Below are 26,324 nucleotides of genomic sequence, written 5' to 3'. Positions count from 1 at the left end.
AATAGTCAATGGGATTCAATAAATTGTGTAGGTAATTTTCCCTTGGTACATAGAAACATTTTCCAGTTTTCAGAGACGACAATGAGTACTTCCTTAATAATCTCTATAGAGTTTTGTTTCAAATTTTGGTTGAACAGGCTACTAATTAGTTAACTAAAATGCATTTCTGATTTTTTTCATTTGCAGACTAATAATCCTAATACTCTGACATTTTTCAACTATGGCACCGGAATGAGATTTTTTTCTATCCAGCTGATAGCATTCCCTCATAATCCTGTGCCTTCCTTAAAAGAATCTCCTACAGTATTTCTCAGAGTGTATTCTAAGGCATCTCCAGGCCATGAGACTCTCTAGTTATTGGAAATTAGGAAAGAGAGCATGTTGTATTCCTTCTCAGTTTTGCAAAAGTGAGGGAGTTCTATTGTACGTGAGTGAGACAGGATATGAGGACTGTTCAGTAAAAATCCACAGGGGCACGAGAGGAAGAGGTTTCAGCATCTGAGCCTCACACACAATTGTTTGCCCTGTGCCATGCGCCTGGTTCTCAGGAGCTCTTCTTTGTTTGACGCCTCTCTGTCTCTGCCCAACCACTTTTGTTTTAAAGAAGGGCTAGCTTTATGAAGGGCTGCTTTTAAAGCTAAGGCTCCATAGAAGTTTAAAGATAGGAGATGGAATTGAGTGAAATGGAAAATTCAGAAGCAGACGTTGTGGTCTGGCTGACTGTTTTTCAGTAGCATTTTGGTATATAAATTAGTTCTGTTATAAGAATCGAATGACATAATAGAAACTCTCAGAGATCCTTAACTTGAGGTTTAGGGAGTCATCGAAACTGCCAAAAGTATAGAAAAAAATGTATTGGTTATGGTCATCTTCCTGAGGCCACAGCTTTCACCAAATTCTTAAAGAATCTAGACCCAAATGATTAAGAGCCCAAAATGTGTAGCGTACCTACACTAGCCTCACAAATTGCTTTCACTCTTCATTTTCACATCATTGAGTTTCCATTGTCACATTCTTTTAGTTTTGTCTGTGCACTGACAGGCAAATACTCTGCCTTATCGAATGGTAGGAAGAAGAACGTTAACATTTGAGTGCTTGCTTTGTGCCAGATGATCTCTTAGATAAATGTGTCCATGTCATATTTCATCATCTTAATGACATGGGTGAAGATGATGATGACGGGAATTATAAGAGATTAATATACTCAGGATTTGCAGAGATAGGAGCTTTTCTAAGCACTTGGGAATCATTACTACATTGAATTTTTATAGTAATCTTTTGAGGTATGTATGATTATACCCATTTTAATAGGAGTTAGTTGTAGTTTTGTGATGTTAAATTCTTTGACAAATGTCACACAGCTAGTAAGTGATGAAACCACTTGTAGGAGGGAAGTATGACCTAAGTTATCTGCTGAGAAATTACATTTTGCTGCCAACCTTCAATATGTTTTTTAAAAAATTAAGTTTATTTTTTTTATTTTGAGAGAGAGAGAGAGAGAATGAGAATGAGTCGGGGAGGGGCAAAGAGAGGAAGAGGCAGAATCCCAAGCAGGCTCCACGGAATCAGTACAGAGTCTGATGCAGGGCTCTAACTCATGAACCATTAGATCATGACCTGAGCCGAGATCCAGAGCAAAATGTCTGACTGACAGAGCCACCCAGGCACTCCCAATTCCTTTTTTAATCTTTCAGATTACTTAGTTTATATATACAGGACAATTAATTGTTATGGACTGATTGATTGAATCTTTTATCCTCTCAGTGTAATCATGGAAACTTTATTTTCTTCCAAAAATTGTTTGCAACTAATTTTTACTTATAAATCTTGAAAGAAATATGCAAGATTTTTTTCTTGATTTGTTTTCTTCCCCCTGCCCTAAAATTTTCATGGTGCATAGCTTTTTATGTACCTGGGTTATTCAATTGACATGATCTATGTTGTATTTTGTAACTTACAACTTCTTTGTATTTGTTTTTGTAATTACTCTATGTTTCACGTCTCCTTTTTTATGTTTATGTATTTACTTTGAGAGAGAGGCAGAGTGTAAGTGGAGGAGGGACAGAGAGAGACACAGAATCTGAAGCAGGCCATAGGCTCTGAGCTGTCAACATAGAGCCTGACATGGGGCTCAAACTCAAAAGCTGTGAGATCATGACCTGAGCCTAAGTAAACCGGCTGAGCCACCCAAGCGTCCCGTATGTTTCATGTCTCTTAATGCTGTCTTTCATATGGTCACAGATCACCTCAAGTTCATCTCCATGTCACATAGAGCTTCCAGCAATGTCCCTGGCTTAGTTAATATTTTAGTGGAAAACTGATATTTCTATATGGAACATGCTGTCTATTTTTACCATTCCATGAGGTTATATTTTCTATTAATGAGCCATTTTTTTTCTCCTCCTCTGTTTCTTCTCACTTCCATTGTGTCCTAGCATTGATTCACATCATCTCTAAAAGAAATGAGAGAGGGAATTAATTGGGAATAGTTGCAGAGGACATGAAGACCAGAAATAATCTTTGCCAGTGACTAAACTGGAACCTGGATAACTACTGAAAACTTAGTAGAGTGAGATACGGCAATGCCAAGTTGGATGAGAAATTCACATAGTTTGTAACCAGAAAGGTCCAGGTTATCATGGTATAACAGCAGTGCCCTAACTAAAGAGCTGATAGAGCATAGAAGTGAGTTTTTTTGGGGACTGGTGGGTAGGTGCTGGTCTGAGAGGGGTCTTTAAAGTAGAAATTAGGGGAGAACTTCTAAAGGGGTTACTTCTAAGTAGAGGACAACAGGCATTGAGGTAACAGGAGCAGCAGGAAAACATGGAACACGGAAGTCATTCCGCAGACTGGGAAAACTCCCGAGAAATCTAGCGTGTCTGGAGCTAGAATGCTGTTTATTTCAAACTGCTAACATGGAGAAGCTGTACAACAGTTTTCTCATTTCCAGACAATGTGTCCGTCCCTTATCCGTCGTCCTAGGCAACTCTTCTCTTTGTCTCTTGCTTTCTAACCATATAAGGTGCAGTTCTATAATGCTGTCTGTTGTGTGGAGCTAGTCTGGCTATTTGACTAAATCTCTGATCTCTGTGCTACTTCTTTTATAAACACCTCACGATCACCACTAACCTCCTGAGTCAAACGTTGGATGTTTCTTTATTTTCTCTGTACATTTTGTAGGCCATCTTCAACTTCCCATGCATCTTATTTTCTTAGTCAAAATCTGCTTAAGAAAATGTGGCTATTTGAAATATACTAAAAACAGAATCTCAGTACATAACCAATGCCCTTTCATAAAAGAAAGTTACTAGATCTAGAAAAAGAAACTGACAGTGAAAGCCATTTTCAGGACTTAAGTTGAATAATTGAAACACTAATGGGACAAGTGCTCCATGCACCTGAATCTATATTCTAGGCAGCCATGTAGTTGAAATCATGGAATTAGGGGTTAGGAAATCATCCTCAAAGGAAAAACTATATGTTAATATCAAATGTATTATTTCCATCCTAGACCCAAACCTGCGCCACTGACTGCTGAAATACATGAAAAGCTTTTAAATTTGCCAGCATCTTGGGACTGGAGAAATGTTCGTGGTACCAATTTTGTTACTCCTGTTAGAAACCAAGGTAAAAAAAAAGTCCGATTTTTCATTTATTCATCCTGAAATACTGAAAATTTACTATATGCCAGGTTACAGGTAGATTTTGGGGATACAGGGCTGAAACAGACACAATCCACTTTAATAAAGAAATGGAAAATATGTAGCCAATGGCCACTCCTTCCTTTTTTTTAAATTTTTTAAATGTTTGATTTATTTTTAATACAGAGAGAGACAGAGCATGAGAGGGGGAGGGGTAAAGAGAGGGAGACACAGAATTGGAAGCAGGCTCCAGGCTCTGAGCTGTCAGCACAGAGCCCAACACGGGGCTCGAACCCACGAACATGAGATTATGACCTGAGCTGAAGTCGGAGGCTTAACCAACTGAGCCACCCAGACGCCCCACCTTCCTTTTGTATCCATGACAGATAATAGATAATAGATAATCTCTCCAGCTGAGCCCAGCATTTCTACAGTAGCCTTCTCAAAGTATGTTCTCTGTAGCTAATGAAATTAATCAGTAACAGGTAAGACAAGCTCACCTGCTCTCTCAAGGAAGAGAGACTCATGGGAAACAAAGAACTGCACAGAATTGCAACTGGTCTTCCTTCTGTAAGTGGTGTGGTGGAATCCGTCTTTGTTCTGGGCACTCACACTGTTACCCTCTGCTCCCCACCATTTAGCTTTTAGTTACTATATGAGTCCAGAAAAATAGATCCTTAAACTTTTTTTCTGGTATAGTAGATTTTTGGAGCTGTGTAGGACCTTTATTAACTCACTTTATGTCAGAACATGACATATGATGGTAAGTATTAAACTAGCTTCCTGAGTGGTGACCTTGCAGAGCCCAAATTTACAAAAGTATCACCATAATTGCATTTTACCCATTATTTTCAGAAATTTGATACAATATGAGTAGACTGAATAACTCTTCCTCTAATAGTGCTTGATAGCAAATTATCTTGTTATCCTAAATTTTAACCAACAGTGACTTGGAGAATCATTTATACCATACTCAGGTTTATTGCTTCTAAGCTCATTTTGAAGATAATTATAGTACACATGACTGATTTGTTACGGTAAAATAGGTGTAGTATTTGCTGTCTGGACATGCTGATTAGTGTCTTCTGAGAGGATTATAAATTAACAACACCCCAAAATAAATTGTTCTTCCCCTTTCCTAGAAATTTCGTGATAATCAGCCTGACTCCTCAGCATTAACCACCAGCCCTTTAGTTCCATCCTCACTGAATTCTGGCAAAGTGTTCTGAGTGTACAGCGCTTTGAGCAGCCAGCCAGCAAGGTTCCTGTCCTACAAATGACATCAGAGGTCTCATCTCTTTGTTTTTCCTTTTACAAGTTATTCTCGGACTCTCTAGCTCTAGAGACAGAGATTCTGAAAATTCTCCCCTACCCTTTCTTTCCTGGGGAGGGCTTCTTTTTAAAAGAGGGATGGGAAATGAGAGAACTTTACAGGTAATCGAGGAATGAATGAAAAGTGAAATTAAAGGGTTGATGTCAAGAAAGACTTAAAATTTACTCTGTCCTCAAACAGATTTCCTATACTTACCCGAGAGGATTATGTAAATACTGCATGTCAAATGTTGATTATTGAGGGCCTGGCACATAGTTGCTTTTGCTGTATTATAGAGTGTTTATAGAACATCTAATGTGCTAAGATTTTTTTTTAATGGCTAAGGATATGACATGGCTCTTGTCCTAGGGACTTGCAGTTAGCAAGTTCTATAAGCAAAAATAATAAAATATAATATGGTAACTGCTTTAGTAAAGTGGTTTTAAAATTCACTGGGGGCATAGGAGAAGGTCAAAAGTTTAGTTCCACTCACTTCCCGAAAGGTACAATTGACTGGTAATGAGACAGTAATGCAGGGGAAGGAAATTAGACTTTTTAAAGCCAAATTCTTTGACATTGGTTGTCTCATAGCTTGGCAAAAGCTGTTGTCTCCTCTGTTCTATATTCTTTGAGCGCTATATATATGATTTGTACAGACACGGGCAATTTTTAAAGGTTCCTCTTTTGACTTCCTTTTTGGTTGTCTTTACTTTGGGTTGGGGAAAAATTAATTATGTTTTCTTCTTGGAAACTGGGCTGCTTGGAAATTTCCACTAACGTTAGGAACACCAGTGTTCTACATGACCCAGACTTCAAAATTACCCAAGTTAAGGGAATTCATAACTTTACTGTGTTCAGAGAGCAAATCAAGGTGAAAAAAGAAACATTGTGAGGACAAATGAGGTTTTATCTTGACACTTTAAGGCAGCTTTAAGCACCAACGCTTTAGCTAGATTTACAGCTAAGTGTGAGAGGGAAGAGAAGCTAGGAAGTTGGGGGATTTGGACTGTGTTCGTCCTCTGCTATGCTGTCTCTGTTATTGTACCTGCAAGAGAAAAAGGGGGTGTTTCTCAGGTCACATTAGTTAGGAAACCTAGTTCATTTAAGTCTTGTTCTAAATACCATCTGTGTGCAGGGGCCTTAAACTGTTCCTCGCTATTCATTTTACATACAAGATAAAATGAAATGCCGGAAAGGTCTAGGGACTTGCCCAGAGTCATGCAGCTGAGTGATAGGGTGGAGATGAGGAAGACTCCTGATTTCTTTTTCTTACTTCACTGTGTTCTCCTCTGTGGGAAGGTGCAGCCAAACATAGTTAAACCATGTGAAAATCACATTGCCTATTTGAGGTGGTGGAGATTTGATTACTGCAACGCTCTGTCTATGTCAGACCCCTTTATTCTTTGCTGTGTTGTAGTCCTAAGGAATAATGGTTCTTTTAAAGTCCACATCTAGCCTTGACTTTTTGAAAGGAGGCATTCATTTCCTTGGCAGCTGACATTCTTCTGGGAATGTCAGTGGCTTGAAGAACGTTATTGCCTTACGTCGTTGCGACAGTTTGTCTCTCCTAACAGCACATTCTGAGCCCTTGAATGTACGTGTGGCCCATCCCTCCCACAGTGCCGGGCAGTCAGATGAGGAGGGTTCAGTGGTTAGCACCAAGAGGCATTATTTCTGTGGATACGATGGCCCAAGAATGCTGGCTGATCAAAATGGGGCCATTTCCCAGTTCTCGAGATGTTACTTATTACAGGACCCTGGTGTCCCTTGAAAGGAACACTGGCTTTGTCTATTTATGTTGCTGATCTAGTTCTCTGTGACACGGTATCATTTGAAAGAGGGGGTCCCAAGGATAGTGTTATTTTGATTGTTTCAGAAACAAAATGTACAAGTAAATTTTGACCTATTTAGTAACTAGACAACAAGGAAGAAAATTTGAAAATTCCTTTAAAAAAATTTTTTTGACGTTTATTTATCCTTAAGAGACAGAGACAGAGCATGATCATGGGACGGGCAGAGAGAGGGGGGAGACACAGAGTCCAAAGCAGGCTCCAGGCTCTGAGCTGTCAGCACAGAGCTCGATGTGGGGCTTGAACTCACAAACCGTGAGATCATGACCTTAGCCAAAGTCAGAGGCTCAACCGACTGGACCACCCAGGTGCCTCTGAAAATTCTTTAAAGTAGATGTAGACCTATGAAATGAAAAGAACACAGCCTGCCTTAAGAGACACTTAGAGACTGGCACCTGCCATCTGCTAGTTTTGTGACTTTGAACAGGTCATTGCTTCTCCCTGAGTTTCAACGTACACATTATCAAGTGGATACTGCACCAGATGAATTCCAAGTGTTTGTCCTAATCATAGTGTAGGAGATCTCGTAGCAGCAAAAGCAGTATATGGTATGGATAAATCTGAGATGTTTGTAAGGAGAAGTTTGGGAAACATCCGAAATGGTAGCAGTTAAAGGGTAGTAGGGTTCTGATGCACTCCAGTCCCTGGACCTGTGGTTATTGTTTAACTACTCAAGGGGACTCACAGTAGGGCCTAGGATTCTGCCTCCCTTCTTGCTTAGGAATAAGTAAAGGTTGACTGCTACCGATGAAGTCACGTTTTTCCCTGGATGGAAATCTACATCCGCTTGTTCATAACTTGAATGTTCTTTCTACAAACACGCATTGAGTTTCTTGATTGCATCAGGCAGCTAGATGAAGAAGGCACATGTCCTGTGTAAAGTCACGGAAATTCACGGTTCAGTTTGAGGAAAACAGTGTAAGTAATTCAGGTGGGGTGTAGGATGTTGGGGGCTGAGCACAGAGTATCCTGGCTTTCATTTGTACTCAGGGACGAATGTGAATCAGCATCACCTGGGGAAAGGGAAGACCAGTGCCCTGATAGTATTCAGACGCATGATGTTGTTTTGTATACTTTTCTCTCTAAGGAAGGCAGTTACCAAATTACTTACTAATTCCAGGTTTATTAAAGAGAACACAGATAACATACTCTTTATGTGGAATGGATTTTTTGAATGTAATCTTGTCTGTTCATTAATCTTACTTTATGTGCATTAGGGAGTGCTCACCATTCAAATAATTTGATAAATAATAGTATATTGGATAATATCAATTGCGTATAACTACATTTAATACCAATATTTTTGATTTGGTGCAAGCATAACTCCATGTAGAATTTGTGTCAGTGGCAGAGGTGAAAGAGGCTATATAATAGAGATATTAAAACTATGTTCATTTCTTTCTAGAATGCAACAAGTTGAAATCCCAGTTTTGTGACATGCATGCCATATTTTCTTAATTGTATTTATGTTTACTCACACCTGTTAAAGAAGGATAGACAAATGATACTGTTCATATAAATTACCTCATAATAAAATATTTTCCTTCTCTTGAAACAGCAACTATATCCCTAGCATTTGCTTCTTATGTAAATTAATTTTGTCTTCACCAGAGCATCCAGGTATTAAATAAAGCAGTTCTCTTTTCCCTTCTCCCTTGCCTCTATCCAGCTACTTTTTGTGTTCTTTCCTCTGGGTGACACTTCTCAGGGACCATGGCTGTATTGCTCTTACCCTTTTCCCCTTAGAATCAGCCTGTTTTCAATTTCAGTACCTCCATCTGCCTTATAGCTTTACTTCCTCATCGGCCACCTTAAATACCATATCTTTCATTATAATTACTCTCTTACCTTTCTTGGACTTTGTTGTATTTTGCCTCCTCAACCTTGGTTATATTGAACTTTCTATAATACATCCATACCTGACCCATTCTTAGCATTAATTCCACCCAACAAGTAGCTTTAGAAAATGCTGCTCTGGGGATATTTAATAGCTCAGCTCACATATATACCTTCATAGTTTTTCTCAACTGAATGGCTCAGAACGCTGCAGACATAAGTTATTTCTTCAGTACCAGGAATACTATCAAAATCTTTTCAGAGATTAGAGGAGTTTTTTGGGCTTCATTTTGCTTTGTTTTGCCTCCTAAAATAGTCTCCAGGAAAGCCCCATAGAGCGACCTTTGCCTTTTGAAAGCTGACATCTTAACATTTGTCTATAAGGTTAACAGTGTTTTGTCTATTGAATCTTCTATATTGGGCTGATCCTTACAAACAACAATAGCAAATATATTAATTGTATCTTTCCACTCACATTTTTCTGTGTTTCTTTGCAAATGCTTCAAAATTCTCTTGGGTTATATATATACTTATTTTCTATCACCAGCATCTTGTGGAAGCTGCTACTCATTTGCTTCTATGGGTATGCTAGAAGCAAGAATCCGCATACTAACCAACAATACTCAGACCCCAATCTTGAGCCCTCAGGAGGTTGTCTCTTGCAGCCAGTATGCTCAAGGTAAGTGTTGTATTTCCAGCCGTTTCCCTGGCTGTAGCCCGCCACTGTTGGCAAAGGTAAAAGGATGGTGTGGTAGAGAGCACAGTGTCTGTAGTCAGAGCAGCTGGGTGCCGGTTCTGACCCCATCATTTACTAGTGAGTGGCTCTCATGGAATTCACTGCACCAGTCAGGAAACTGTCACTAGTTACTGTGTACTGAACGAGCAGTAGCTCTTTGGAGCCTTTTATGGACATTATCTAACAATGCCCAAAACCCTCAGAAGTAGATATCCCTGTTTATAAACAGGGGACAGACATGAAGTTGTTTTATAATGTTTTGAAGGCCACACAGCTTCTAAACAGTAAAGTTTCAGTTCCAACTAAAGTCTCACCCAAAAACCTAATTTGTATTAAAACTATACTATCACTGATTTCTCTCTGGCAGAAAATTAAAATTCTGTACTTAGGCTTTCAGAACGGGGCATGGGTAATCTGTGTAGAAAACCCAGCTGCAACTGATTTAGAGTGAAACATTCTAATGTTAAAGTCTCCTGCTGTCAACCCCAGATTGCGCCACAAGAGAGTGAAACTGCTCAGAATGATTATTTGTCATTGAGCCTCTTGTTGTTTTTGAAATACTTATTAAACCCTAATATTGTGACTTCTGAGCCCTGGGGACTATAAGTAGCAAGACAGGTCACACCCTCATGAAGCTTCCACTTAAGCGAGGAAAGTAGAAATTAAATAATTAAAAGAATGGTGAAGAAAAAGTACAGGTTTATGGATGTGTGTGATAAGGCAAGGACTGGAGAAAGGTGATAGGGGGCCTCATTTAGACTTTTTTTTGCAATCGGTAGAGAAAATTTCCGCAAGAGCCACATTGTGTTGTCTGGCTATTAATAATGATAATAATAGCCAACTTTTATTGCTTTTACATGTAGTAACCAATCCTGCAAGGACAGTACTATTCCTATCTATATTTTACAGATAAGTAAACAGAGATACGGAGAAGTTAAATTCTTCACGCTGTTTTGGATCTGAACCTACCTAGTCAGGCTTCAGAGACTCTCCCCACTCAACCACTATGTTATAGCTACCTTCCATGTCAGGTGCCAGATGAATGTCTGTCTATTAATTAGATGGGGACGAGAGGACAGTTAGCTAAATGGCTCACGGATGAATGAAGTAGCATTTAAACTACGAGCAACTCTTGGGGGTAACAAAGAATTAATGGAGTAGAAAAGAAAAAATAGGAAATGGGACAGTTTCTCCGATGCCATTTTCTAATGTGTGTTATTCATCCTCAGGCTGTGATGGTGGCTTCCCCTACCTCATTGCAGGAAAATACGCCCAAGATTTTGGGCTGGTGGAAGAGGCCTGCTTCCCCTACACAGGCACGGATTCTCCATGCAAACCTAAGGAGGACTGCATCCGTTACTACACCTCTGAGTACCACTATGTGGGAGGTTTCTATGGAGGCTGCAATGAAGCCCTGATGAAGCTTGAGCTGGTCCATCACGGGCCCATGGCAGTTGCTTTTGAAGTCTATAATGACTTCCTCCATTACCACCAGGGGATCTACTACCACACTGGTCTGAGAGACCCCTTCAACCCCTTCGAGCTGACTAATCATGCCGTCTTGCTGGTGGGCTATGGCACCGATCCAGTCTCTGGGATGGATTACTGGATAGTTAAAAACAGCTGGGGCGCTGGCTGGGGTGAAGACGGTTACTTCCGGATCCGCAGAGGAACCGATGAGTGTGCCATTGAGAGCATAGCCGTGGCCGCCACGCCAATTCCTAAATTGTAGGGCATGCCTCCCAGCATTTCCTGCTGACTGCCATCGGTCATGGGAGGGGATTGGTGTATCACCAGATGGAGACTTTTGTAGCAGCAGTTGCAGATTACAAATGGATTCCTATAAAGATTTTTACCTTTAAAATCAAAACTGCCTTTGACTTGAATATACCTTCCCACCGACCTCTGGCCTACTTCACAGCTATGCAGTAACAAAATGCAGGATTTTGTGAATCATTTGTAATTCAAACATGCTATCTTTTTTTAAATCATTGTGAGAATGCAGACTTATTTTTTAATTGTAAAAATCAAGAAAATATGGCAATGATTATTAAATTGGTAAAGTTTTTAATAAGTGTTCAGGTGATCTATATTATTGAATTTACGTGTGTGCTTAACAGTGTTCACTGTTGACCCCTTCAGTTGGATTGATGTGTGTTACTGAGGTAAGTACTTAAAAAAATAAGAATTTGAGTGTATTTCCATTAAAAGACTAGGAACCTTTATGATGAGGGTAAATAATGACTGGTTAACCCCAAAATTATCCCCTGGCTATTTGATGAACTAGAGGTCATAGAGAAAAGAAATGAGGTGTTGGGGGGGCGGTTAATGTTTATTTTTGACAGAGAGGGAGAAAGAAGGGGGGACAGGGAATCTGAAGCGAGCTCCACACTGTCAGCACAGAGCCCAACCTGGGGCTCAAACTCACAAACTGTGAGATCATGACCTGAGCTGAAGTCAGCGACTTAACCGACAGAGCCACCCATTCTATGTGACAGAGATCATTACCTCATCCACAGTGGCAGGATTCATTAAAAACGGCGATTAAATGGAATACCATGATTCCTCATCCATGTAATTAAACTCCTAAACTGTATAAAAAACAAGTTTCATAATCTAAAACTTATTTACATTGGTGCTAATAGAACATATAATCAACATCTGTTGACAAATTGAGCTCTGGAAAAAATCGCAGGGGATGAGAACTCTGGCTAACCTCCCCAAAGACGTTTCCAGAACAACATATGTTTTATGTATGGAGACCTTACCTTCCACAAAGGAAAATAAAGTTTAGCTGGATCGTCAAGTACGAGCAAGACATTTACTTTGGTGCCTAGGGCGTGGATAAGCTTTCTGGCTCTGACTCATGAGGAAAAAAAGCTTTAGGCAGTTTTCTGAAACCTACCCATGTTTCAGTTTCCTGGTTTGTAAGGTGGAGATAATGCGATAGATAACCCATTAATCTCCATCAGCCCTCCCTCTCCAAACCCTTGCAATTCTGTATGGCATGGTTTGCTTTGTTTAAGCTCCAGCCTTTCACTATCCCAAGTAGGGAAACAAAAGTAGATTCAGATAATGCAATTTCCCAGCCATCCAAATAAACTGACCTTTATTTGACCTGTTACCACTGAATCCAGGAACTGAATAGATTTGAGTAATAAGGATACATGTACCTACTTCATGGACCTCATGAACCGAGGGTTAAATGCCTTCATAATATGTAGAGCATGTAAACAGTGCTTGGAACATAGAAAGGAGTATGTAAATATTAGTTATTTCTCAAGTCTTCTTATTCTGAACTCAAATTGTAAAAGAATTGTTTGCTAGAGGAAGCAGCTAAGACGTGTTCTATTAATAAACCAGCTCTACCTTGCTATGATAGTGGAGAGGGCTTAGTTTTTTTTGTTTTTTTTTTTAATGTTTAACTTTGAGACAGAGCGCAAGCAGGGAAGGGGCAGAGGGGGACAGAGGATCAGCCTTCTCTGCACCGAGAGCAGAGAGCCCAACGTGGGGCTCGAACTCCAGAACCATGAGGTCATGACCTGAGCCAAAGTCAGATGCTTAGCCAACTGAGCCACCCAGGCGCCCCAAGATTTTTTTTCCTTTTAAGGTAAAAAAGAATCTACAGAGGCACAGTGGCACAAAGAAACAAAAACCTTCAAAAACTTGAGGGAGATAATTTTGATTTTTTGGTTTAGAGGTTTTTACATCCTTCACTGCACTGTTGCCTCTGCTGCTGCCTCTGTGGAGAGAACAGGGTGAGAGGCCGTCATTTGGAAGCTACAGTTGAGAGAAAAGTCACTGCACTTACAAAGTAAAAAAGACTAAGGTTAATCTAAGGTTGTAATACGGTGATTTTCTTATTTGGGATTTTCCTGTTAGGACAAGCTAAGCATAAAAGTCCCATAACATTAGTGTTGGAAGGTCATCTGGTCCACCTCTCATTAAAGTGAAATCGGGCCAACAGAGGTGGAAATAGCCTACCTGGGATTCTAGCTAATAAAGATAAGTCTGGATTCCACTGTGTTCAGAACTTTCTACGGTTCCTGCTGTCTCTCAATTAAAAAAGGAGAACGGAATCTGTGTGTTGGGAGACCAATAAACCCACCATGTTCTGTATAAAATCATTTCTAAGTTACTTTTTTTTTTTTGATACAGAGAGAGAGACAAAGCATGAGAGGGGGAGGGGCAGAGAGAGAAGGAGACACAGCACCGGAAGCAGGCTCCAGGCTCTGAGCTAGCTGTCAGCACAGAGCCTGACGCGGGGCTCGAACCCACGAACGTGAGATCTGACCTGAGCCGAAGCCGGAGGCTTAACCGACTGAGCCTCCCAGGCGCCCCTCTAAGTTACTTTCAACCTTTCAGAAATCCAATCCTATTATCTCTCCAGGGCAAGTACTCTAAGCTTCAGTCCACGTGTGGTAGTTTGGAAGGCATAATTTAACAGTTGTCCTCTAAATTTAGTGATATTTACATTTCTTAACTGTAATAAAGATTTATTTTTGGTCTAAAGTTAAGTGGAAACTTCCTGACCACAATTGGAAAGCTTTAGACATATCAAAGTCTTCTGCTCAGATGGAAATTGCATGGACTTGAAATTGATATTGGTAGTGTTGGTTAGACACTGGGCCTCAGTTTCATTCACTGTAAAACATTGGCCTCGGTGAACTGCAGTTGTGATTGAAAGTGTGAAATTGCCTGGACTGTAAATCCCTTGAAACCTCAGCAGACATGCTAGTTGTGCTGCACAGTGTCCTCATGATGACAGCCAGCCAAAATCGCAGGAGAGAAACTAGACTTTGCACAGAAAATGCAACACGTCTTTGTTGATGTCCTCCTTTTTCCGTTCAGAAGTCCATTTATCAAGATTGCCTTTCTTCAAATGCTGTTTTTTTAATGTTTATTTTTGAGAGAGGGGGAGGAGCAGATACAGAATCCGAAGCAGGCTCCAGACTCCGAGCTGTCAGCAGAGCCTGACAGAGGGCTTGAACCCATGAACTGAGATGATGACCTGAGCCAAAGTCACTTAACCAACTGAACCACGCAGGTGCCCCTTCCAATGCTTTTTAAGAGTTGGCAGAAATGAGAAAATGAAAAGCAGACTTGTTTCTCCCTCATGCAAAAGGTCTAAAAAGATCAAAATCCTAGCAATCAACTGAAACGAATGAAGCTAGAGAAATAGCCTTCCCCTGAGGAAATGAGGGAAATGCTACAAAGCTAGGGTTATGCTTTAAAGTAATCATTGAGATGATTTTCCCTCCTAAAATGTATTTTCTTACCCTTCATAAGTATTGAATAGTTTCAGTGTAGTTTAAGTAGAAAAATGAATGTTTTTAGTATTAGATTTTTATACCCTTATTCTCTTTTGTGGGGTTCTGGAGAGCAAAAAATACCAAAAAACAAAACAAAAAAAACCACAAAAAAAAAAGTCTGATTTTCCTTTAAATTAACTTCCTATGGCATTTTAATTTTTTACAATGTTTATTCATTTTTTTGAGAGAGACACACACACAGAATCTGAAACAGGCTCCAAGCTCTGAGCTGTCAGCACAGAGCCCGATGCAGGCCTCGAACTCACAAACTGAGATCATGACCCAAGCTGAAATTGAGCCCTTCACTGACTGAGTCACACAGGCGCCCCTATGGCATTTTAAAAAGTGGACAATATTCCCTAGAGATAGTAGATGTGACCCCAGTTCTGCAGGCTAAAATACAGTTGAATAGTAACAAGAATACGTCTGTGGAGACCAAGTAAACAAAATAGCTTTGTGCTCTTGAAATATGGACTCTGGAATCCGATAATCCTGAGTCTTGCTCCTCCAATGCTTGATAGTTAGACCTTAGTTCAGTTATTGAACAGAGATCTCTAGTCTTTAATGTTAAAAGACGATGCTAATATTTACTTCCATGGGCTATGTGTGGCAAAGTTGAAAAGAAGCAGTAGGTGTTTGTTTTTATATTATCTGCCCTGTAAGAAAACAAAACAAAAAGACAAAACAAAACAACAGAAGGTTTAAATTGCTTTGTAAAGTTAAAGGTGCAATAAAATAACTTCAGATTAAATGAGTGAACGGGAGTAAAGGAAGATGAAGGTAGCAAAGTCGAATATCACCATGAATAAAGTCTGTACAGAGTCTAGGACATTGCCTGATACGTGGGGATCATGCTTCAACAGTGGTTCTCAACCAGAGGTGATTTTTGTCCCTCAGGAGACCTTTGGCGATGTTAGTAGACACTAGGGTCAAACTGGGAGAGGTGATGCAGTCCACAGTGAAAAATCATCCAACCCAAAATGTCAGTAGTGCCATGGTTGAGAAAGCCTCCTTTACAACATGCTAACTGACTGTCACATCTTTCCCAGTGTCACAGACTTAAGTCTGGAGTCTCTTGAGCAGCAAGAGAACAGATGCAGAATTAAATACAAGAGATGCTAATGTCTAGGAGGAGAAAAGAGCCCTGAATAGGGGTTTCGTCTCTGTATTTATTGAGCTCACAAGACAGTACCCGCATGGATAACATGAAGAAAACAAGATGTTATGCATGTGGTGAGCGTGGAGAAAACAATCAGATAGAAATCATTAACTTGTGTGAGTAAGAAGCAAAGGGTCGTGGTGGGGGCAGGGCAAGTGGAGTTTGTGATCAAGTTACATTGATGCCAGATGGAAAGTAATTTCCTGCAGGTGATACAACAAGTTATCCGCTACCTAACCTCAGGCGCTTTCCCCCACTTGTGGCGGCTTTCCACCCTAAGCTTTTTTCTAACCCATTTATGTAAGTAGAAACTATTTTCCCACAGCACAGCGCTCAATAGTGGTTTAGACTTTGGAGAATGGGGAGAATTCCATGGGCTCAAAGTTATCCCAGAAGCTTCCAAAGAGTATACGAAACTTGAGGTAAGCTGTGAAATATCAAGAGGGGGAGAAAAAGACCTGCCAGACCCAGCCAGTGGGAAAGATTGGAGTAATGGGAGAAGATATGTCAGGATGACAAGACAGTAGCCTCCACCTTATAAGAACCCAACGATATGGTTTGAAAAAGATTTTAGATTAAACACATAACGATGTAGTAAAATGGGGGTCATTAGTGACCAGAAACTGGTGACTCCATGTTTTGAGAAAGGAGGGAAGCAAATGGGAAGATAGAATGATCACTGGAGGCCCATGTGTGAGAAGATTCTGCCATGGAAGGTGAACATAACTCACCAAACATTTGATCAAGAAAAGAGGTAGATTGTAGTATTTTTGCCTTAAAAATCATTTGTTTAAAGGATTGATCCTTTGCCCTTGTTAGGTCATGGATCATGGGCCCTTTTGAGACTGATAAAAATTATGGATTCCTTCCCCATAAAAAAGCATGCACTCATCCTAAATTTTGCGTAAGTTTTCAGCAGGTTCTTGGAAGTATACAAACCCCAGCACAGTGAGGTACAGTTTTGTACAGGTGCTTTCCCCCCCAGCAAGTAGTCATTCCATGGTACAGATATAATCATCAGTTTTCTTTCAGCTGTAAGCTGGGAGGAACCATTGGAAAGGCTCAGCAGGTGGGTTCTGGGAGCCTGTATCAGGTGGGTAGCTCAGCTTCCAGTGTTAACCCCACTCTTGGTCAGACCCTGTTTGGACAGGAACTCCGCATTTGTTCTCAGAGCCCTAGTGGTCTTTTCGTTCCAGCCCCTTGTTTTGGTTTCTCTGGGGCTGGGACTTAGTCTTACTCCTACTGGTGGCATCTTTAAGAGCAAGATTCTGACAATGAAACCCCACCTGGTACTACAGTCCTTCTGTTGTGCCCAAGTTTGTAAAATCGCCCCAAAACAAGCACCAGAGACTGCTAGGGAGACCTAGTCACGCCTACAAAAGCAAAGGGCCTTTATTACAAGCATAAGCTTGGGCTCACAGTCTCCACCCGACCCCCTGGCCATGTGGCGAGAGCCCCGAACAAAGGCAGGGCAGGGCCTTTTATGCCTTTGGGAGGGGGCTTTACAGGAAATGATGACAGGTGTACAGTGATCCAATCCCTGCCCCCCCATCAATACTGGCAGTTGTGGGAGCCAATCACAATAGTTGGAATATTGACCAATCAGAGTGGACCCAGGGTGCCCCACGTGGGGTGTGACTAGGCCCGCCTCTAGAAAGGTCAAAGGTATCTGCCGGTGTCTCCTGATTGGGCTCCGCAGGAGTTGTCCCTTCTTAAGGTGCGCCCTTTCAGGAGAAGCCTGCGCCTTCCCCTTTAAGTACAGGGGAAGGCTGGAAGGCTGGATCAGACCTGCGGCCCACGGGGGACTGCCCCCCCCCACCTCGGTGGCTGCTGGGTGCATTTCCTCTGCGGCGCTGCTCCCCCACCGGCTCTGGGAAGGCTGGGAAGGCTGAGAAGGCCCAGTGGTGAGGGCCGGATTGGACTTGCATCCTTACACTTCCACTGGCAGAGAGACTCTTCCAATCCCCTCTGTCTACTTCCAGAAATTCTTCTTCTGCAGCCCTGGAGTTCCCACATCTGTGGTCCTTTCAGCCACAGGAGCCGCGCTATTACTTCCTCCTCCCCTTGAGCCAATGCCGCCCCCTGCCTACTGTGGCAGCTCGACCCAGTGGACACCTTGTTGATTCACAAACGGGTCCACCCTACACTGACGGCAAGGAGAGACTGAAGAAAGAGGAAGGTCACTCCAGATTGGTAGGTGGCAGGTTTGATTAACAAGACAACTTCGAAGGCTTGTCTTCAGTGCCCACAAGGCGAGCAGATCTCTACACCCGCCTACCAGAATCATAAGAGGCCTTACGTGGGTTAAGTCATAAATACCATCCAGATGGTCTAACACCTTACTCAAGGTTTTGTCATTGGAAGAGCTCCCACTCTGGGAATAAGCAGATTGCATGTCCCAAGGACAGCGGGGGAGGTGAGGAGATTCTAATTGCCTGGGCCAGTTTGAGGGTCAACCAGAGTTCAATTCTTCTCCATTATCTCCTCCAACATAACTCTACCTGCCAAATGTACTTTATTTTTGCACCCAGTTAGTTGTTTTTATTGATAATAATAGCTGCCATTTATCAAGGTCTTATTTTGTGCCAGGTGGTATGGTAAGCCCTTCACAAAAAAGACTTAGGAAGAGCCATAGGGACCATTTCTTGAAAAGTCAACACCACTGGGGAAGACAGAGGAAGGACATCTTGACGCATGAAGTAAAAGGCTGTACTTCTAGAACATAGAAACTTGCGTTCTAATCCCAACTAAATGGGTGAGATTATGATATAGGGCACATTACTTAACAGCCCCGATTTCTTACCTGAAACAGGTTCTTCACAAGGAATTGAATGAGACGTTGTATGTAAAGGGATAACTTACTTCTTCCTTGTGTTTTGTAGGTGACTATCATAGTTGCACTTGCCCTGAGATGTGAGAAGATGCCTTTATTATCTTCAACCAGGATGAATAAAAGAAGGGTGATCTCAGAGACAAGTTAATCAGGAGATGAACAGGGAAAAAGGTACGGCATACTCTATTTTAAACTTGGTGAGTTTCAGCTGACCACTGCAAAAGCAGTAAAAGCTTTTCCGTCTCAAAAAGCATCTCACCAGAAATGTGACAGTGATTCATAGGAAGGATTTGTTAAGCCGATTTGCAACAATTGCTATTGGCTCAAATGGGAGATATTTTCTGGTAGCACACTTGGCCCTCCAAGGGAAGCTGATTATTTTACTTGGAGGGCAATGGCAAGGAACACTGTATTAAGCACAGAAACATTTCTTCCAACATAAAAAAAATAAATGAGAAAAATTAGAAAGGTGGTTGAGGCCCTCTGCTATATTTCATAATACCTCTGTATTAGTGGAAAGACATCAACCCAGGATGGACTCACAGGATACACCTAGGTTCACTGCCAGTTGAACATCCATCTGGGCACTCAGTAATCTCTTTCTGTACATTTGAACTACCCACCTATTGGGCTCCTGAAGTTTGGGATAATAAAATAATAAAACAGAAAGAGCTCCTGCAGTTTTTGCATGAATTTTTATTGAATTCAGCCTTAAGCCCTTTAGCAGGAAGAATCCTTGTTTGGGCAAGCATCCAGAGAACATCTTTTGCAAGGACCCTTTCTGTTTTTGTTTTGGAACCACTTTCCACAATTAATCACTGCATTATTTACAGTTATGAAAAGTGGGGAACAACCCAGAGGTCCAACAAATAGGAAATAGGTCATTTGCAGTTTGTAAGCTTGACAATATATTATTCAGTATTAAAATAGCTATGTTGCTGATATACACCACTAACAAATGTTTATAACACATAGAAAAATAAAGCTTTGATTTGTTACATAAAATGCAAACAGACATATAAGCACCTTCAAAAGGGCAGAAAGATTATGAATGGCTGAACACATTATTTCCTTTGTTGTTTTTGTTGTAATAGCTTCGTTATAAATAACAGAAAATGTTATCAAAATTCACGTAACCTAAAAGCCCTCATCACACAGCTGTGCTTAAGTCTCTGTACCCTCATAAATAGAAAGCCAACAAGTTTTCATATTACTGCAAATATGACATTATTCTTTCCTTCTCTCAACAGCTACGCTTCTTCAAAGAGGTTTCTTTTCCCTTCTCACTTTGTGTTTTCTCCTCAATCTATTGAAATCTGCTTTCTGCCGGGTCACTTTGAAATTGTTCACATCAAAGTGAGTGAAAAACACCTTGTTGCTAAAAGCAGTTTTCAATTTTTATCTCAGCATTTGATATTTGGTCATAACTTCCTTAACCTTGCAATTCCCAGCTTTCAGATCTCTGTTTTTTTACACTTCTCTTGTTAGGCTCCTGGTCCCCCGCCTTCCCCTTCATTTTACTATTCCTCCAGCTTCTGTGTCTCCTTTTCTCCATCCCTACACATGATCTCTTGTTCAGCTTTTCACTAATCATCCTTGCCTTGGTGAATCTCAAATCTAGTCCTCACCTCCAGAGCTCATGTATTAGTTATGTATCATGGCAAAACAAATTGCCCGAAACCTAATGGCTTAAACTGACACACATTTATTGTCTTACAATTCCTGTGGGTCAGGAATATGGGTTCTGCTTCACTGGTTTTTTGGTTTTTTTTTTTTGCTTCACGGCTTCTTACAAACTTCACTCAAGGTGTCTGCTGATGGTCTGCATTCTCATCTGAAGACTCACCTGGGGATGGCTCATGAAGTAACTGTAGTCAGTGTTCAGGTCCTTGTATGCTTCTTGATTAAAGTCTTCAGTTCCTTGCTGGCTCTTGGCCAGAGAGCACCTTGAGTGTCTTGCCATGTAAGCCATGTCTCCAGTATGACAGCTTGCTTCCTCTAACTGTGCAAACTCTGAAAGTAATGGAGAGAGCGTACCAGCAAGATAGGATTCACCGTCTTTGTAACCTAATCATGGAAGAGATGTCTTCTCAGTTTCCATATTCTACTGGTCAGAAGCAAATTCCTTAAGGAGAGAGTTTTACAGAAAGTCTGAATACCAGAAAGTGGGACATTTTGGAGCCAACGTAACGATTCCTACCATAGCTCTACACGAGATACCTCAGATGTAATGTATACATCTAAGTACATCATCTTTTTCCCATTCCCATAGTAAGTCCATTTCCATTCACCACATTTCCAAGATCAGAAATCATAAGTATTATAAGTATTATCATGGATTTATTCTTCTTCCCCACCCCAAATGTTCAGTTAGTCATGACCACCTTCTAGGTCTCATTTCTAAATGCCTATTATATCTGTAGTATGAAAATGCACCTTCAGTATACCTGTGGTTTTCATAATGCAGGCTACAGAAATTCACACTCAGCTAAATCTTCTTGGTCAGTAGGGATCCATGAACTTGAATGACAAATATTGTGAGGGGACTAGCTTTCTAGCTGAATAATATCAAAACTTCCTAATAGGATATAGTGGTTTAGTATGGTTATTTCCAGTATGGGGGACATAAACTCAGAGTAGTCGTGTTTGTTTTCAATAACTTCTATCAGCTGTTCTTGAAAATATTATCCCTGAAAAATGTTTCAGGCCTACCATATAACTTTTCAGGTATTTTCATTCATTAAAGTTTCACACCAGTCCTAAGAAGCTCAGACCTATTTATTCTACTATTTCAGCTTCTCAGGGTCTCTACTAATGCACAAGGTGGCAATTTAAGGGCAGGAAGGTGTTCCTTGTGGGTCCTGGAAGCAGCAGGGGCCTGCACATATAGGTTCAGAACTCTTAATTCCTCCCCAAAACATCTTCAGTTCTAGCTGCTTGGAATTTAGATGTTGTGGTCTGCTTTTAACAAACCTCCTTTTTCTAATGTGGCCATGACATGGGGATGGCCAAGAGGACAATGGCATTTTCTAATTAGTTGTACTGTAATTGGTTGTCACATATTTCAAATGTTTCCCTAAAGGCTGTGTCCTCCCAAGGTGTGGGTGCCCATCCTGGAATATTTGTCTGGGAGCTGTCTATGCAGAAGCAGATTGGGATACACCACTGTAAACTGGAGGCCTAACTCCTATGCTCATTTCAGTCACTGCCATCCACGCCTTCAAACCTAAAATACTCCTCAACTGTAGGTTCAGTTTAACTGGATCAATTTCCCAGGCCTGGAAAACAGTTGATACTTGTTATCCTGACAGCCCCATTCAAAAATGAGATATGAAAAGTAACGCTTTCATAGCGACATGTGGGAAAGAGCTATAAAAACCCTTAAGACGTGGTTTGGCAAAGGTATTTTCCCCGATTCACAAATGAGTTGTGTTTCCTGGCATCTGCTGTAGTACTTCGTGGCCGGCGGCTGAATGATCTTGGTCTCTGCCCAAAACTCTGGCTTTGGAAGCTGATCTTCAAATCTCCTGTGTTCGAGAAGGATTTAAAACACTTACTGGCTGTTTATGTGTCAAAAATAAGACATTACCTTAACCTGATTAAGAGATGCTGTGCTTGTCCAAATGGCCATAACAATAAATAAAATAATTACCTTTTGCCTGGTTTTGTAATGTTTATATTATTCTTCCAAACAACCTATGAGATAGAAAAGGTTTTGATGGCCCATTTTACAGATATAAAAACTAAGATTCAGTGAGACCAAAAGACTGGCTGTGGTATTTGGAAGAATCGGTATTTGAACCCACAGCTTTATTTATTTATTAATATTTATTTATTTTGAGAGAGAGTATGCGTGTGCATGTGCTCAAGCAGGGGAGGGGCAGAGAGAGAGAGTCAGTGCAGAGCCTGAAATGGGGCTCAATCTCATGAGGCATGAGATCATGACATGACCAAATCAGGAGCCAGATGCTTAACCAACTGAGGCACCCAGGTGTCCCTTGAGCCCATAGCTTTAGACTTAAGCCTGTTTTCTTTCTACTTTGCTACATTATTTTCAAAGTTTATTATCTGAAGTGCAATGTAGGAGGCAGAAAGTTAGTAATTCTTCCTTTAACTGTTCAAGAGAGAAAATTACATACCATTCTTAGCCAAAATTGACATGGAGAATTATATATGTCTTCCTTAGCATTAGTAAGTTTACACTACTTTTGAAGGTAATTATCCTATACATGACTGATCTGTTATTGTCAAACAGGCATGGGCTCGAATGTATACAAATATGCCCATAAGAAAATATGTTTTGGTGTCATAAATATGTGTTGTTGCCCACATTCCTTTTTCCTAGAACATTTATTTTAATCAGGATCTCCTGCCTCTGTGAATTCACTTTCCTCTAACCCATAACCTCATGTCAGTTAGTGCTTTCAGACCTCTAAGTGGGTTCTTTGTTTTGAGGTGAGGACATATCTTGCCCTCTCTGTTAAAAGCCTATGGCATTAACTCACTGTCTTTCAATTTGGTAAGTGAAATAATTCAATCCTGTGCATATTTCTTTCTGTAATCCTTTGTTTGCTTATTTATTTATAAGTAGGGAGATTAGAAGTCAACACGGGAAGAGGCGAATGGAACAGTGTTATATAAATCTGTGCTTGTGAAGCATCTGGGACCTGGGAGGTCGGTTGGTGTGTGACAAAATGAAGCATCGGTTCAATATATGGACTTCAGGGAAACACAGTGATGTGACTGAGGCAGCACTGATATTTAAGGGGACATCTGCTGTAATTGATGGAACATGGCTGCAGGAGTCTCCTAGGCACCAATGGGAGACAGTCTGGTTCTGCAATTTGGCAAAGGATTACCAGTTAGTGTCCAGATGAACTAGGTAAGAATAATATGAGGACCCAAGAAAATAATCAGTAAGCATTGTATCTGGAACCAGGAAATTGGGCCAGGGTTCTAGGGAGTACCTGGGGTGGGGGCCACAGTCTAGGAGGGTATTCAAGATTCTGGGGAGAAAGAAAGGTTGTAGTAGTGGGGGTGGGCTTTATCTCACATATATTGGATTTTAACAGTACTAAATGGATGCACCTGCTGGTGAAGATAGGGTCAATGGGGGACAATGATTTTGTGCAGGAAAACAGTACAATCATATCTTTATTTTGATAATATTTTTATTTGCTGTTAAGGACAACTTAGGAAGGAGGAATGAATGGAAACAGTGAAATCAATTAAGAAGCTGTTGTCATCTTCAAAGCATTGTCTCACCTTCATTCTCATCAGACTCCTTTTCTAGATATTTTTAAGAGTCCCTCTTACCAGATGTTTTAACACTCATTATCAGTTTCTGTATCATGAATCCCTAATGAGATTGTAAACTTTGACAAATTTGATGCACTCAATTTTGCTTGTTTATAGCATTAGGCTAATGATAAACAATCAGAAAAATACTTGGGCACATTGCTGTGAAATATACAAAACATGACAAAGTATGGCATGAGCAGAGAAACAGAGGTATGTTGTATTCAAGGATATAGATGTGTCAAAAGGGAAAGGTTCATTGATTCTTATGGCGAGGTGTTATGTGGGCAACTTTTTATTAGGTTTATTTATTTATTTTGAGAGAGAGAGAGAGAGAGAGAGAGAATCCCAAGCAAGCTCTATGCTATCAGCAAAGAGACAGTTACTAGATGTAGGGCTCAAACTCATGAACCATGAGATCATGACCTGAGGTGAAATCAAGAGTTTGATGCTTGGGGAGACTGGATGGCTCAGTTGGTTGAGTGTTCGACTTAGCCTCAGTTCATGATCTCACGGTCTGTGAGTTCCCTGTTTATAATCTCTCTGTCTCTCTCTTTCAAAAATAAATAAACATAAAAAAAAAAGAGTTGGATGCCTAACTGACTGAGCCACCCAGGTGCCCCTCTGGGCAACTTTCTGAATCACAAGTTACACTATCTTTCTTACATTTAGTGTTCAAAGATATGTTACCTTATTTTTTTTCATTCAACTTATTTGTGTTTTTATGTGTTACTCGTAGACAGTATTAGCTGTGTTTTGCTTTGTTTTATTTTGTTTTGTTTATTCTGCGTGGCAATCCTTGAATTTTGTTCCTGTGTTGAATCCATTTATACTTAGTATAGTTACTGAAATGGCTGGATTTGAGTCCACCATCTTGGTGTTCAATTTCTGTTTGTTCCATCTCCTCCCCTGTTTTGTTATCCTCTATGCACTGCAGTCCTCAAATTCCTGATGGCAGTGATGCTTTCTCACAATTACTAAGAGGCATGGAGTGCTGGCAGGTGTCTTGGGCTTCTCCTGCAGAATTGGCGGGCCCCATGCCTGCCTCTCAGGAGGAGTCATCTCTGGCAACACTCCTACCTTTCCTCCAGTGGTGTCTGCCATCTCCCACAACTCATAGCTGGGACACAGATGGCTTCTCCCAGGTGCTTTTCTTCACCATCACGTAGACAGCCATATACCTTGCAGCACAGAGAGAGTCCCATTTATGCCCTCTTCTCTGTCCCCAGTGTTTCTTGTGAGCACTCAGTGAAGGCTCAGGAGAAGAGTTGGTGAGGGGAGGCAGAGATCTTTGTGCCTCAGCCTTGGAAAATGAATTACAATTCCATCTACTTTCTTTTTACCCACATCTGTAGCAGCTTCCTCCTCTCACTGCTCTGCCAAAGGAGGGACTGCTCTCTCATCAGAAAGGCTTGTCCCCTTTTGCATTCCAGTTCACTAGGTTACCTGATGCCCTCAGTTCTCTAAGAGATAAAAAATCTTTTTGGTTTGTGTATTATCCAGCTTGTTCTCATTAGTAGAGTGGAAACAGCATCACCCTCTCACTTTCTCTTTCCAAAGGAAATGGAGAACTCAGATGATGCATTTTCCACACTTACCACAATTGCCGGCACATGGATTGCCGCTGAAAAAAAGATTTAATAGTTGAATAATATGAGTGGTCCCATCTACTGTTTATACATCTTTAAATTATTGTTCAGTTGCATCTGTGCTTAAATCCAGATATTGTTTTGGAGTGAATCAGTACAATAAACTCTAAAAAAAGAAAATTACTTCATCATGTCATGTATGTAGATACATAGATGAGGAGGAAAAATAATTCCTCTGTTGTGCTAGATAATAGCAAATCAGGGCAAAGGAGGAGGAAACCTTCTACAGGGCAGATTTTTGTGATAATCAGAGATACTCTGGGATAACTTATTCTTAATATGATTACAAAATCTCATAAAGAACAAAAATACTAGTATCCCTGTAGTTCCTTTGTTGTGGGTCATAAAGCTCTCTACCTTTTCCAGACAGATCTTTACATTGTGCACACACAGAAAGTACCTTTCTTAGTTATACTTTATTTCTGGGTCTTGCTTGAGTGGATCTGTGGGGAATAATTGTTACGTAAACATCATACTGATCTCTGATAACTATTCAGACATTCTGAAATGTGAAGGATTGGGATATATTTAGAGGCCGCCCATGGGTTATATAATGGAGTAATATTCAATATAATTACATCTTGAAGTACAGTCAGGGGAAGTGACCAGATCACTGCAGAATATCTAGGTCAACAGCCTCACCTCTGAAAAATAGGCTGGTTGCCAAGAAGGGAAAAGATGGACTTCTTTCTTTTTGT

General features: G+C 40.7%; 1 protein-coding gene across 1 annotated transcript in view; it reads left to right on the top strand.

Moving 5' to 3' along the window:
• The window catches only part of CTSC (cathepsin C), a 35,108-nt gene extending 23,659 nt beyond the window's left edge, over nucleotides 1–11,449 (top strand). The window contains exons 5-7 of the mRNA XM_029956500.1: nucleotides 3,512–3,627; nucleotides 9,187–9,318; nucleotides 10,605–11,449. Coding sequence (XP_029812360.1) covers nucleotides 3,512–3,627; nucleotides 9,187–9,318; nucleotides 10,605–11,107 — 751 coding nt within the window. The 3' untranslated portion in view covers nucleotides 11,108–11,449. The remainder of the gene's footprint in view (nucleotides 1–3,511; nucleotides 3,628–9,186; nucleotides 9,319–10,604) is intronic.
• The last annotated feature ends 14,875 nt before the right edge of the window (nucleotides 11,450–26,324 follow it).

The sequence above is a fragment of the Suricata suricatta genome, chromosome 11, assembly GCF_006229205.1.
Source record: "Suricata suricatta isolate VVHF042 chromosome 11, meerkat_22Aug2017_6uvM2_HiC, whole genome shotgun sequence".
Taxonomy (NCBI): Eukaryota; Metazoa; Chordata; class Mammalia; order Carnivora; family Herpestidae; genus Suricata; species Suricata suricatta.
The sequence above is the reverse complement of the archived record's forward strand: the minus strand, read 5'-3'. Positions and strand labels throughout refer to the sequence as shown.